The sequence below is a fragment of the Solanum stenotomum genome, chromosome 9 (assembly GCF_019186545.1).
Source record: "Solanum stenotomum isolate F172 chromosome 9, ASM1918654v1, whole genome shotgun sequence".
In the NCBI taxonomy this organism is placed as follows: domain Eukaryota; kingdom Viridiplantae; phylum Streptophyta; class Magnoliopsida; order Solanales; family Solanaceae; genus Solanum; species Solanum stenotomum.
The window spans coordinates 6,299,974-6,316,319 of record NC_064290.1 but is presented as its reverse complement, the minus strand read 5'-3'; the positions used below and the strand labels follow the sequence as shown (position 1 = coordinate 6,316,319).

The 16,346-nt window shown below is 30.3% G+C and overlaps 1 protein-coding gene across 1 annotated transcript; it reads right to left on the bottom strand.

Moving 5' to 3' along the window:
* Window positions 1-11,380: 11,380 nt before the first annotated feature.
* Window positions 11,381-12,891, bottom strand: LOC125876765 (uncharacterized GPI-anchored protein At4g28100-like). The gene is made up of 2 exons (XM_049558009.1): window positions 11,984-12,891; window positions 11,381-11,894 (listed from the first exon to the last, which is right to left on the bottom strand). Exons 1-2 carry the CDS (start codon window positions 12,596-12,598, stop codon window positions 11,553-11,555), a joined length of 957 nt encoding a protein of 318 aa, XP_049413966.1. The 5' UTR covers window positions 12,599-12,891; the 3' UTR covers window positions 11,381-11,552.
* Between the last annotated feature and the right edge of the window lie 3,455 nt (window positions 12,892-16,346).

Here is a 16,346-nt window from a genome sequence, read left to right as displayed (position 1 = left end):
ATAAAAAGATGATAGAATCATAAATGATATTTCCTACGTAGTATTTTTTATAGTGACTCTAGAAGTAATTATTTATATACATTATGGTTTAGCTAAAATTTACACTTTGTTTAGACGAGCAAAAGTAATTATTTTATAAATTTTAAAATAAATGAAAGGAAAAATTATGTATAGATAAAAGATTAAACAAGAAAACTAAAAAAAAAATCTTTTCGTTACAAAAATAAGGAGCATAAATTTAGTGATATAGAAAAAAAATTCAGAAGATAAAAGACTCCTAAGCGATTTAAAATTATAAAAGGTATAAAACTTAAATACTAATTATAAACTTAATTAAAACTTGGAATCTAAAATATTTAGTCTTTAGGATGACACTACAAATATATAGAATATTTTAAATAGTTAATTATTCTAAAAAGTTATTTAGTAAATTTAACTAGCTATTATGACCGCGCGAAGCTCGAATAAGTTCACTAATTTTCAATAATAGTACAAAAACATGCACATTTCCTTTCATTTTCTCTCATGTCATCTCGAAACTATATCAATTTTGAAGTTATCCTCATTATACGTAATTAATATCGCTAAAATCATGTAAATTTTATATATTTCCCCGTTCATCATTACTTGTCCACTATACTATTTTGGGATGTCGAACAATAGTTATCCAGATTATAAAATGAAATAATAATTTACCATGTTGTATCTATTTTACCATTGCTATTAAATACTACTCCCTTCATTTCAAATTAATTGAATTGTTGAGAAATTTTTCATTTTTCAAATTAACTTAATTGTCAATTTTCAAGACTACTTTTAGAATGTTTTTCCAATTTTACCCTTCATTAGTTAGTATTGAAATTAGTTATTAATTAATGTTTAGTTATTTTAATCATAAATTTGACAATAATTAATAAGGGTAAAAATGGAAGATATGCCTAATTTATGTTTTAATCTTCTTTTCTTAAAGGGTGTGAAACACCTTAACAATTCAATTAATTTGAAACGGACAGAGTATTCATTTTTCAATATTTAAATGACTTATATTTAATAAGGGTGATTTGGTAAAATTACTCCTGTCATTTACTGCTTCTTAATTTCTAAGTCAAGTTAATAATGGAGAAGTATTATTGGACAAAAGAAGTATATATTTACACAAGCATGTATGAAAAATAAAAGCTTATACATTGCTTTCCAATTGGTCAATTTAATTATCTCACAATCGATCTTGTCATTCCTTTATTATAGTAAGCATGTTGTGATTAGTTATCAAAATTAAATTTGCATTTCTTGAATTTTGAAGTGGCTTTCTCATGAAAAAGACTTCTGAAAAATGATGATTAATTAAAAAGTCATGAAAGCAAATATCCGACAAATTCATAATCAAGCATGCATGAAAAAAAAACGACCCTTAGGGCTTAGAATCATTGGGGAAAAAAATATCATAAAACAATAATTAAGGATCTTTTCTCAAATTAATATGAAAGGGCCCTGGATAGAGTCCAATTACCTTTCGAAGACCTTGAAAAGCCTAACCAAGAAATATCTTAGACTGAACTTATGTCTTGTGATTTTGACTTGCAAATGTTTTTTTTTTTTGCCTTGTAATAAAGGCAGTGAAATTAATACTCTAAGTTAGATTAGACCTCAAGTTTCGCGAGTGGATCCTCTAGCAGTCTAGTTTGTACCAGTGGCACAATGACACTCATATGCTTTTCATGGATGCACTGTTAAGTATATCCTAATTTATGTCAATTTCTCAAGATAGAAATACATATATATACATGATTTTTTTGAAATTAATGGGTGCACGTGCACCCCATCTAGAGAGGTAGGTCCAACTATGCTGGTAAGGCATATTCGATTTTAGGAAAGAAATTAAAGATGAACTCCAAAATAGGGGAACTCGTGTGAATCATGACCAGATACTTAACCCTAAAATCTAGTTAACCCTAATAGCTAATTAGTAATAGAGAAATTTAAAAACAGCCAAGACTAGAAATATAATTAGGCTCATCACTGTTTAATTACGATTCATGGCTATATGTTAGAAGGAGGAGAGAGGAGAGCTAGATTGAGAGAGGGAGGAGAGAGGAGGCGAGAGAGATTTGGGAGAGAGACACAATTGATTTGTATAATGATCAATAACTGCATCACAAATACAATTAATACAATAGGTTTGTATCAATGAATACAATTGTATCAAAAACTATGTATTCAATTTGTTGATCCAAATCAAGTATATTAACAATTACAATTTGTATTGACGAATACAATTGTACCAACAAATATAATGTTATTGTTGTTGAAATTCGTAACAAATTGTATTTGTATTCATTTATTGCCTTATCTATTTTTGTATTTATATGTTATCGTGTGTGTTTGTGTTACATTTGAATTTGGATCATTGACTGTTTTTATTTGTATTTATATCATTGATTGTTACCATTTGTATTTGTATCATTGACTTTTACAATTTGTATCATTGTTTGTTACCATGTGTGTTTGTATTGTAGATTGAAAGAGAGGGGGATAGAGGAGAGAGGCAAGGGAAGAGAGAGAGAGAGAGAAGAGAGGCAGGGCGAGGGAGGAAGGGAGAGAAGGAGAGAGAAATTTGCTATAAAATCCTAACTATTGTTACGAACCGTAATTCTTTTAAACTATAATGGTGTATAATATAGGGAAAATTATATATAATAGCAAACTATTAATTCAAATTAAATGCTACAAACATAGTTTGATTTAATTGTATCCCATAGCAAACTGTTGTTATTTCGCCTCTCTCCTGGTGAATCTTGCTCGCCACTCTCGTTCTCGCTGGCAGTCTCCCTCGCCTCTCTTGCTTTTATACAAACACAAATGTATAAATGTGTTTGTGTTTGTATAAAGCGAGAGAAAATTGTATACATACATATATTTTCATTCCCCTTTCTCCCCTCTCGCAGATCTTGCTGGCCACTCTCCCAGATCTCGCTCGTCACTCTCACTCACCTCTCTCTCTTTATACAAACACAAATGTATACATTGCGTTTGAGTTTGTATAAAGCGAGAGAAAATTGTATATACAAATACAAATGCATATATTTTCGTCTTATACACTTATGATTATACAAATACGATCCTCCCCTGCCCAGTTTTCTTTTGTCTTTCTCTCTTTCTCGCTTTATACAAACACAGATTATACAATTGATCTTTTGTATATGTATAGCGAAATATACATATTTATGTTTGCTATGGAGCGCAATTATGCAACTATAGCTATAGCATACAAATATGATTTTTATGTTTGCTATATGTGAAAGTTGCTCAATATAATATAACACCCAACCTCTTTCCGTTGAAAAGTTTCTTTTTCATGAAATTCCTTACTAATTAGTAATTACGGAAAAGGGCCTAAAATACCCTCGAATTATTGGAAATGGTACAAAACTACCCTCCATCCACCCATTGGCTCTAAAATACCCCTGACATCCACTTATTGGCTCCCAAATACCCTTCCATCCACGTTTTGGTCCAATATTGACCACTTTTATAGTGGATTATCATTTAAATAATTTTTTAAATACGTGGCGACCATCTATTAGTTACAATTTAATTACTTAAATTAACAAACTCACCTATTACTAATTATACCCGATCCAAATTGACTACATTCAACTCAAGTTAACTATACCCGACCCATATTAACTACGCCCGCCCCAAATACACCCTTCATTTCCAACATTTCACTTTTTCTTCCAACCTTCCCCAATATATATTCACTTACAATCTCAAAAAACACTACCTAAATACACTCACGTATTACCATAAAAAATCATGAGTGCTTTGGTGATACATATGTGTATTTAGGTAGTATTTTTCGAGATTGTAGACGAATATATTGGGAAAGAAGGTTTGAAGATGAAGTGAAGTGTTGGGAATGAAGGGTGTATTTGTTTTAATTGGTGGGGTAAATGTAATTTGGGGCGGGTGTAATTAATTTATTTGGGTCGGGTGTAGTTAATTTGAATCAGATATAATTAATAATGGGTGAGTTTGTAAATTAATTTAAGTAATTAAATCGTATCCAACAGATGACCGTCACGTATTTAAAAAATTATTTAAATGATAATTCATTATAAAAACGGTCAATATTGGACCCAAAGATGGATGTTAGGGGCATTTGGGAGCCAATAGGTGTATGGCAAGGGTATTTGGGAGCCAATAGGTGAATGAATGATAGTTTTGTGCCATTTTCAACAGTTCAAGGGTACTTTAGGCCCTTTTCATTAGTAATTAAGACCACTACAAAGACTCATCTTCTCCATAAATCTCCACAAACATTGATTTGGTGTTAATACCTCTGATTTTCTTTCACGTCATCTCGAAACTATATCAATTTTGAAGTAATCCTCATTATACAATCACTAAAATCATGTAAATTTCATTTATATTTGCACAAGCACGTATAATAAAAGAAAGGTTATACGTTGCTTTCCAATTCAAGTCAATTCTTTCACCATCGTTCTTGTCATTCCTTTATTTATATTAAGCAAGTTGTGATTAGTTATCAACTTTCCTCCAAATTAAATTTGCATTTCTTGAATTTTGAAGTCATGACGTTCTCATGAAAAACACTTGAGACAAATGATGAATTGTGGTTAGAGGAACTAAAGCTTCAAATTAAAAAGTCATGAAAGAAAATATCCGGCAACTTCATAATCAAGCATTCATGAAGGAAAAAAATGACCCTTAGAAATTAGAATCATTGGGGGAAAAAAATCAATATTTCAAATGATACTCAATAAGATTATTTTCGAGCTATTGTGAGGATATATAAAAAATAATCTTTTATTGTGAGATGTGACAAACATAAAAAGATCAACAACATAATAAATATAGTATAAATTATAGGAACCACATATTATAAGTACTAAATAACATCCTATCCCTTCTACTTTTCTATTTACCAAAAATTTCTTAAAAATGATGTTTGCGGGATACATAGCGTTGTGCACGGGATACATTATGCTTGATACATTCCACATAGCGGGATACATAGCGTTGTGCACGGGATACATTAGGTTTGATACATTCCACATAGCGGGATACATAGTGTTGTGCATGGGATACATGCGGGATACATAGCGTTGTGCACGAGAAACATAGCGTTTGATACATTCCACATAGCGGGATACATAGCGTTGTGCACGGGATACATGTGGGATACATAGGTAAATAAGGGATTTTTGAAATTTTTGAAATAAGTAGGGATAAATGGATATTAAGGTAAGTAAAGGAGTGTAGTTAAGTAATTTAACATTCACTGATCACTTAAAAACTCGCATTTGGTCAATTCAAAATTGATTCTTCTACTCTCTTTTTTGTGCTTAAAAAGTTTTTGAATTGTCACGAGGATCATTGGTAGTTATGGTTGTTTTCTGGTAGTGGTGTGACGCAGTAAATGTGTAAAGAGGGCAATCGTGTTATGTTATTGTTTTCACTTAAGGTATATCATTGTATATCAATGTATCTCTCAAGTGTATATTAGATATATACCATACGTATGTTAAATGAATTTGTATTATATACATGACATACATATAATATGCAAGTTATACACACACAAAAGTAACATACGTGGGATTAATCTGCTTCAATCTTGAAATTCGATTTAAATCCTCACAAAATTTGTAACAAATAACTCCAAACTTGAAATATAAGCTCCTCAAAAATCTTCCAAGCTTTTATAACAATACTAGTCAATTTACAAACCCAAAATTTAGCTTCAAAACTTCATCAATAATGATTGACTCTAGTTTTTCAGGTTTTGTGCTTGAAAAATTTGACAGAGGAGATAAGAAGAAAAGGAAATTCCTTAAATTATTAATTCTATGGGTTTTGTTGGAGGTTTTATATATAATATGAAGATTTTATTATTATATTCTTGAAAGTGAAACAATATCATAATTTTTTTTTTATATATAGGGGTCCAATTATTAGGGAAAATTGTACATAATGGCAAACTATTAATTTAAAATAAATAAAATAGCTACAGTTTCATTTATTTCCATTGAGGAGCAAATCTCTCGGTCAGTTTTCTATTAAGGGGACCACGAATTTGTATAAGTAAAGAAATGAAAAAAACTGACGTTATTTCCCTTTATACAGTTTCTTCATCTCATTTATATCTCTACTTTCCTTCAATTTCTCCTAATTTTTCTCCCCAAAATCAGTTTTAAAATTCAAATCTTCACCAATCACCACCATGTTCTCAATTGCGATTTCAAAAATTTCAGGTACCGCCAAAACTTATCTCAATCAGTTCATTTAAATTTTTGTCTATTTTTTCCCTAGTTTTTCAAGCTATTTTTCATATCAACTCATCATCTATACAGAGTTTCATTCACGCAATGGATGCCCAGTCTTCATCTACCAGATTGACAAGAGATATACACTTGCATGTCAAAAATATTGTAGAACAACCATTGTTTTCGTTGGATCTAACTCAGAATTTTGGAGAGGTTGCAGGTTCAATGTCAAAATCCAACACAATGCAAGAGATAAAATCCAAATTGAAAAATGACCCAATTAGATTGGGCGATATTACTGCAAAATCCAAGCAATCCATTGTTGAGGAAGGTAAGAAAGCTCAGTCTAATGTTGGGTCAAGTAAAAAAAGAAAAGAAAAAACAACTAATTATACAGGTGAAAACGTAAAAAGAAAAGAAGTTGTTTCTGACTCATTGGAGCATGATGAGGTATTTGTATAATCTTTATTTTGTATATGTTGCGATTGTATATTATTCTTATATTTTCTCTGTTGATTTATGTCTTGTACCTGTTTGTTTATACAGTTGTGTATAGTCACCATGTTTAATATCCAAACTAAATGTATAAAATAGAACTATTTCACTATACATACAAGGTAAACAATTATACATTGAAATTGACTGTATAATGTATAATATTAATAGTTATTGTATTAGTAGCGTCACAACAATTTCTCTGTATATACAATATAAATATTTATACATTTGATACAATTTTGTGCATTGTTTTTGTATAAGTTTTAGCATTTGTACAAGGATACGTTTTGTATAATGTTCATTTAGACATATACAATTGCACAAAATCATAAATATACAATTGACAAACCTAAAATAATAGACATATACATATAATATTACATACAGAATCATACATCAAAACTAAGGACAAACCTTCACTGTATAAATATACAAATTCGAAAAAAATAGTCAACAGTTTCATATACTTATACAACTCACAACAACACTAATAGGTATATGTATATAAACTACAACGAATTCTATTTTTCATTTATATACATATTCCCAATATACACTTATATAAAAGATTATATACACAAATTAAAGCTTTATACAAATATACAATTGATAAAATTGTATACAAATATACAGATTCATATATCCAAACCAAAGACGCACCTGCACTGTATAAATATTCAAATTTGAAACAATAGTCAACAATTTCATATATGAATTATTCATATCTGACTGACTCATACCAAAACACCTATACATATAAACTCTTAACAAATCATAATACAATGTCATCTTCATTCATAGATTCGACAACAAATATACAAATCCAAACAAAAATATGACTGTGAACAAAGCGAATCTACGATCCAAAATTCAAAATAATCAACAATATCATCCAGAAAATTTGATGATCACAAATTTTGAAATCATAACTGTTAAACTCTATTACGAACAAAATATACAACTCAGAATCTACATTCAATTTCAATTGATGAAAGTTTTAAAGCAAATCTGATTTTCAATACAAACTGAATTCCAATTTCAATCAGAAAAAAAATAAAATCAAAGTATTTTTCAATAGGAAATACATTTTACCTCCTCTTGATCGTCAACAGCTTGATCGATTTTCTGAACCGAGCTTCAATGGAGTTCTTAGTGATGAAGAAGACATAGAAGGAAAGAATTTCTACTGACACATAATGTGCGTGATTCCAACGACTTTTTTCCTTTTATTGCAACCAAATTACCGCCTTTTTTTAAATTTTTTTTAAAAAAAATCAAATTATATATAAAAGGGAATAGGCAACCGATATATACAGAAAAACAGCTCCATAGCAAACACAAATTTTGCTATGGAGTGCAATTATATAAAGTATAGTCATGGAGTACAAATATGAATTTTATATTTGCTATACATAAAATTTTCTCTTATTTATATCTCTATAAATCTTCCAAATTCAAAAACCACAAAACATTGAGGAACTTTTCTCAAATAAATATGGAAGGACCCTGGACTGAGCCCAATCAATTGAAAAGCCTAACCAAGAAATATATCTGAAATGAATGTAGGGAATGAATGTATTGGCTCTCAAAGCCCTACTATGCAATTGAAAAGAGCTACTATGGCAAAACCTTTTCAGCTGCTTAACAATTTTGGGGCGATCTTTAATTTTTGACCCTCAAATTGGTACGCTTTGTTTTTTCTCGTTTCTCATTTGATGAAGATTTATGGGTCAAAGTACATTAACTGTGATCTAATCTCGCAAGGCAAACATTTAGATCTAATTCTTTTTTTTTCCAACATAAGTTTGTAGTATTTAATTCGCATGCATATGTTTATAGAACTTTTTCCTTATCCAACATAGGTTTAGAAAACTTATGCCTATGTGTCTTGTGAATTTTGACTTGCAAGTGTTTTTTCGCCTGGTAAGGCATAGTTTTTATCTTACAAATATTTTTGTCTTTTTCGATGTTAGGGATATTGTCATTCACTTCTTTGTTATAGGACAAAAATTAAAGATCACTTCAAAAATAGGGAAATTCGTATAAATGACCCGTGCTTAATCTTAAAATTTAGTTTCATTCCGTTGAAAAGTTTCTTTTTCATTAAATTCCTTACTAATTAAGACCACTACAAAATCTCATCTTCTCCACAAATCTCCACCAACATTGATTTAGTGTTAATACCTCTGATTTGGTGAATGATTGAAGAAAGTTTTGGAAAAGACATTATCAAAGGCTTATTTAAAGTTACAATTCAAAATATGGAAACTTTTATTAATTGTGTCGTTAGAAATATCTAGACAAAGCTATATAAAAGATTAAAGGAAAATTGGAATTGATCTGGATTAGTTTAATTAGGACAAAAAAATAAGATTTAAACCCGAATTACGACGAAAATCTGATTGTGACACATGTTTATTAGACACAAATATATGGATTTGACTCCCCTCCATTACCATTTCCCTCTATTTCGTCAAGTACACATTTAGATGAGAAACATGTGTACTATTTAATTGTTAAAGTTGAAGATTATATTGCATTAACTAGTATCATAACCATAGTTAAGTAAATAAGTTTTGGAAAAAATTCTCTCCAAATTTAGTAAGAATAATTAATTCTTCTCAATTTTTGGTATACATATATTTATATCATTAATTTTATTTTATATTTTTATATTTAAATATTAAAATTATGGAACATGAACTTAACAACGTTTAATTTGTTTAGCCTAACAGTAGTCTTACAAAATATTTTGCCTTTAAATTGATGTTTTCTTTTATTTTATTTTTTAAAAATAATTTTTTTTGATACTTTCACCTTTGTAATTCTAATGCATTTTTTACCTCCCATTTTTATTATATGATTTCTATCATCAATGTTAATTCTTCCTTTTATTTTTAAAATTTTTCAACCTAATATTTCAAGAATAAATTTGCTAGCATAGGAAGGGATTAAATAATGTACAATATTAATATTTGAATATGGAAATAAAAAATGAAATCAAATGGTTCTAAGATTTGTAGGAATATTTTTCTTATCAAAGTCAAGAAATTATTTGTTCAAAACTTATTCCTTAACTATGGTTATGATACTAGTTGATGCAACATATAATCTTGAACTTTAACAATTAAATAGTACACATGTCTCTCATCTAGATGTGTACTTGAAGAAATGGAGGGAAAGGGTAATAGAGGGGAGCCAAATCCCAAATATATAGAGGGAGGTATACACCGTGCTTCAGAAAAAAAAAAAGATTAAACCGAACAAATAATTGGTAATTAGGTCAAAATTGGTGATAATTTTGTTTGATAAATACATAAGGTAAAAGCATAATTTTCCCTATTCGCTAAGCAGATACTAAAAAATACAACAAACAACGATAATATATCTATACCGAGTACCTTAAATCTCTTTGGGATATGCGAAAGATATAATGTATGTAGACATTACCTTTCTTTTGTGATTGTTTCAGATAAACTCTCGACTTTCGGCACAAAGGGAAAGTATCCGAGGTGAAATAAAAAAGGAAGACGAACAAGTAGAAAGGGTGTGGCTGCGCTAATTATTAATATCTTGTGACAAACATCCAACCGTGATTCTCTCCTGTAAACATGTGCAACTACTATTTCTTAATTTAAACCATTGTGTATGTATGTATTATATGTCCACATGTGAGTTGTTTTTGTAGATCTTACAAAATAAACCTTTGCCTGGTTGCAATGTTCAATGTTGCCATTTACTATAACTATACGACCAACATGCCTCAGACCTTCCTGGGGAGTTGAGTTGCTCTTTCCCCTAGTTTTGTTCAAAACTTTTTTTATTCTCATCGTTTTCTCCATTATAGATTCCCCTCATTTTAATACTTAGTAACTAAGTTATTTTACTTCCTTCATCTTTTGATCTTTTCGTTTTCGTTTGTTTTATGCGGGTCGATATATTTTGAGAAACAAATTCTTAATACTTACATTGTATTCTTCATTTCTCAATTCATATTATTTCCTAAAGCGTACGTTAATTATAGTGCATAAATGATTCTTTTGGTTGAACTTTTTGCTCTTATCAATTGTACTTTGTTATTATATACCATTCAAAAACCTCATTGCTGGTCTTTGTGGTAAAGTAGTAATTAAGTACTCTATCATTTACTCTTAATCAGAGATTTCTAATTCGAATCACCAAGGTTATGAAGTCATCTTTGTTAGAAAGCTCTTTATCCACCAACATGGGACATCTAATTTAGTCAGTTCCAACGCGGAGCAATTAGGGTGGAGTTATTTATGCCTCAAAAAGTATATTTGGTCAAACAAGAGCTGCTGGCTTAACATATAATTTCATATATGTTTCAGGAAAAAAAAGGAGTTGGATACTAGACCAAAATGTTAAAAGAAATATAGTTTCTTTTCTTTACCACTTGCAAAGAAATTCAACCAGCCAAGTTAGACCAAACAAATTTGTAAGTTTATTAACATGCCATGAGGTCTTAAACTATTAAATAAAACAATATCCAAAAAAACTCAACCAAAATAATGAAAGGTTTCAAAAGTTAAACAGGAGATTCACATAAAAGAAGGGTAATATTTTCTGGCACTAGTTGTTAAAAAGAGATTGTCTTGCAAATAATAACCTGAATTTACAGTGGAGCAAAAAGACAAAATAACCCCTTTTTCACCCCTCTTCCGATTTTGTCAACTAGCAAACATTTCAACGTGAATCCCCCAAAATCACATCACATGAGCAAAATAACAGAGTGATTCTTCTTCTCTAATTCAGTAGAATGATTAGGGGCAAAAAAGTAAACAAAATAGCAAAACCAGAAACGCCAACGAACGGTGAAGATGAATCATTTTTTTCAAACTGTAGTGAATCGACGGCTAGTGGCATGTTCTCCTGGTCCGGGCTACACTTGGACTCATGCGGTGGGTGCGCACTATACATGATAGCGCGCAATACAGCAGAAACCGTCGGTATGTACGCCGTCTTGTTGCGTGCCAGTAACCATGTCAATCCCATCAACTGACAGTCTCTGCTTAGCATCTTGCTCACTCTATCCCCACCCGTTACATCCATTTTGTGTGTTCGATTTTTTCCACCGTCACCGTTAAGCTACAGAAACGTAAAATCTAAATCAGAATTACAGTACAGATATAGGTTGAGTGGAGAAGAAGAAATATGTCAATGAATACGTGACCGACCTTTTGTAAAGCACCGAGACACCGGGTACAACCGGAATAAGAAGAGTTCCGACAATTCCTCTCGAGATTTCTGACGGCGGCGGTCGGAGTTGCATTCTTCGAGCCGGTGAGGTTGAACGCCGCCGGACAACTAAGGGAGGTAATCTGATGAAGACGAATACCACAGAAACACAAAACGGCATCGCATGTACCATTAGGTTGCGGGAGATGGATGTTGCGGCTCTGAAGAGAATTCTGAAGCGTATTAACGCATTTCTGCGAGTCATCCGGCATCATCGGCAAGTCGGAGCTTGCTGGTGCAGCCGCCCCTGAAACTTGCAAAGCTGAACGCGCGTGAGCTGCGAATAACCATGCCGCCAGTACAGGACAGCAACGGCTCCGGTCCAGGTTCTGTCCGCACGCCGCGCTCACTCCACCAAATAGCTCGTCGGACAAATCCAACCGGCATATCTGTGACTCGGTCTGAACCGGAAAAGCTGGAACAGTGTTAGAAGCGTAATCACCTGGCTTCAATGGCTCCGCCGGTTCAGCAAGTAACCCAGCAAACGAACCTTTACACATACAAAGCAGCGTCAAAAATAACGTGAAAAGTCTGGTTTTCAACTCGACTCTCATTTTCTCTGTAGAAATTGGTAAAGTAGAAAAAAAAAAAAACCAAAGGCAAATGAGTTGGAAGTTGAAGCGAACTTTTGTTTAGTTTTAAACTAAACAGTGGAATGGGAAGAGATTTTTTCTTCTTTTTCTCAGTGTTTTGCTTTTTAAACCAAAAAAGGGAGAGTTTCAGGAGATGCGAATAAAAAAGTACTAGAGTGGGTTTTTACATGAAAGAGATGAAGCGAAGAAAGAAAAACGAAAATAAAAAAGGCGAGTGTCACTGTGCAAATAGGGAGTGGGAGTGAAACAGAAATGGAAGTGGGTGGTCACAACTCACAACATTGTTTTTTTATATGGAATGGATCAACATAATTTAACATTGGGTTAGGTTCAAATATATGTGATCTATTCATAAATAATTTCTTCTTTTATTTTCTTTTCATATTCGAAATCTGGATTAAAGCCTCGACTAAATTCTATTCATACATATTTTATTTTTATTCATAGTTTGAATTTGAAAACTCTGATTAAGAATTAAGCAACTTTATCACTGCACCACAACTGATGTTATTGATTGATTATCTCCACTAGCCTTTTGGAATTATTCATTTTTTAGGAATAATATTAAAATTATTGTTTGATATAAACTTTTATCACATTGGAAGTTCGATTTAAATTTTTAAAAAGTGCTTCAAACTTGTTTTTAATAGTATTATTTTTCTAAATTTCGAATAAAGTATTCTTTTACTAGAAATATAATTAAACGTACTTATTTAATAACTCTAACATCGTACATTTTGAATAAAAATTAAAAAAAATAAAATTGAAATCTATGACGTCTACTAAATAAATCAAATTGTGATTAGATCTTTTAGATTAAACATTCTTTTTAACACTCAGCATATTGATCTAAAACTTTGAAAAAGTTTATACAAAAAAAGTGAAAAGAGTTTGCCCCATATGTGTTCTTATATACGATCAATCATCACTCTACTGAAAAATTGAAATTTAAGTTATAAAACTGATCGCTAAATAATTTATAGCTGATAAAAAAAAGTCGATCGGATTAAACTCAATGTTCATTTGATTATTATGGTATTAGAGTAGATCATATCTCAATTAGTACTTTACTTGATATTGGCCACTATTAAATCCACATATTTGTTTAGTGATAATCTGAAAATTAAGAAGCTTCCCACTTATAGATATGATGCATTGAATGAGACTGCTTTTTTTTAAATCAAGATATTAGATTCAAAATTTTAATATGAAAAAATTCTTAATAGAAAACGTTTTTTCTCCAAATGCAATCTTATACAATATCAATTCAAAATAATTAAACTCCAATAAGAATACCAGATATCGAGTAGAAAATCAAAAAATTAAGAAGGTGGAGCTGGGTGTGGGGTGGGGGTGAGGATGGGGTGGGGTCCTTAGTCATACAGATTCGTTGGTTTTTAGAGAAAAGGGAGAGTGGAAAGGCTGTCTAGGGATTTGGCTTCTTTTGCTGTCCTTTTCCTTTTCATTCTTCTTTTTCTTTTACATCACTATCTCTATGTTTGTCTCCCTCTTGTATGATTCTGAAACTTGATTCTTTTCTGCCTTTTTAGTATATTTTTTTTATATATAAATATAAAAATAATGTTGCTCACACTGTAACCCAAATAATGTAATATATCCACTCTTGATGAATATTGGACTTTGTATTCAAAGATATAACAACATTTATTCCTTTTAAGTTCTCTTATATTAAGCTTAAATTTGCCTCGGAAAAAAATGGTTTCGAATTTGTTGTAATTGGATTTCGATCATAAACTTTTGAAATAGTACTGAAAACTTGAAGTAATCTTTCAATTGATCACACATTCTGCATAAGACAAATTTTAGAACTTATGTTTGATTAACAATAGAGAAATCTTTTTGTCATTCATCAAACATAAAGTTCTAGCTTTTGGCTATAAAATATAAATCTAAGGTATTTTAAAATAATGAATCTACTCAATATATTAATCAATGCTGAAAAACTAAGACTTAATTTTATCAAGCGAAAATAAATAATTAAGATCAATTTTTTGAGATATCACATATCATATTTTATAACTCTTATATCGAATCAAATAGTACAGTGTAAGGGGAGGAGTACTACGTACTTTGACTCAATTTCTTTATTCAATTATTTTTTTCTTTTAAATAAATGAATAAAAAATGTTTTTCCGATCATATATGATATTGAGCAGATGGGCTGTGACTGATTGGCATTGCCACAACTTGAATTGTTTATTTTGAAGACATGGAGTGGTTAGATCAGAAATGTGATCTTTGGAGATTTATAAATATTTCGAGGGAATGTTTAATTGGCTTATATTCCATTCATACATAAGTTTTTTTATTAATCAAATATTTATCAAAACAGCTTTTCAAAATTTTGGGAGAAAATTAATTCACCAAATTAAATTTCAAGAAAAAAATCTAGGGTAAAGGCAACAAGGTATCAATGGCGACGGTAATCCGACAGTAAATACTTATCCAAACTAATGCAATTTACATGATTTAATAAAGTAAAATACATGTTAATTAATTAAAATTAAATAGATTGAACTATAAATTCAAACACATGACATTCATTTATCGAATAGGTTAATAATACATAGGTGTAAATAACTTTAGATACACAAGGTGTAAATAAAAATTCTATACAAGAAAAAAAGTTCACATGGTATTAATTAAGTGGAATACGTTAAAATTAATGAATTCAATTACTTAAAAAGAGTATATGTAAAATATTCGTACAATCAAATTGTGGGATCATAATCTTATTAATAAAATTTCTAATTTACAATAAGAATTATTAATTCATAGAATTTTTATTTATCAATCTAAAAGTTCGACTCCTATTCTAAGAAACATCAAATTGTATTTGAGCATAGAAATCCAACAAATCTTACTCTCTTATTCTTTATCTTTTGATTACATTTCTATTAAAATATCTGGACAAAAATAGAAGAACGTAGCCGTGGATTAATAAGAAAATATAATTTTTGTTCACTTTTAATTGTCATAATTTCATTTTTTAGAGTCAAACTATAAAATTTCGACTAATATTTATTATGTATTTTTACATCATATTGATATGCAAAAAATTGCAATTTATAGTAGTACTTTTCGTATAGTTTTTGAATATTAAATTTTTTGTTTAAAATATCAAATTAATGTAATCTAGTTTAACTTTGAAAAAATAATCAAATTAATATCCATAAAATGCAACATGACAAATAAAAGAGGACGGAGTGAGTAACAACAAATTAAATGAAACTGAGACCGAATGAAGTCTAGTTGTAGAATTTTGAACTAATGTTCAAACCTGAGTTCGCCAACAAACTCAACATGAAACTTGGAAGCACATTTTACTTTTAGGAAGCTGAAGGGCTTTTTTCTAAAATGAAAAATAATAATTTCATTAACCGTTATTTATATTAGAGTTTGATTAAATCCGTATGTGTCACTAAAAATCTCATATTGGAAGGTAAAGTGTTTCCTAACAAAGATAATTTCATTTTCATATTAACTCAAACCTGAAATCTCTAATTAAAAATAAAAGAATAATTATTGTTCCACGACAACCCTGATTTTTTGGTTTTTGATCTAATGCTGTCAGCAGCATCTTCTTGACGTAAGTGGGTGGATAGGTATCCTTACGTTGGGACAAAAGTCTTGCTCCACAGCCAGTAGCACATGCCCCAGCCTTTTTTCCCTTTGTACATAAACTTAA

What these genes read in the sequence shown, in the direction of transcription:
- LOC125876765 (XM_049558009.1), bottom strand. Translation starts at nt 12,598, where the DNA reads ATGAGAGTCGAGTTGAAAACCAGACTTTTCACGTTATTTTTGACGCTG. An exon ending in GTCTCGGTGCTTTACAAAAG is followed by an intron (nt 11,895 to 11,983) that starts GTCGGTCACGTA and finishes ACGTTTCTGTAG; the next exon opens with CTTAACGGTGACGGTGGAAA.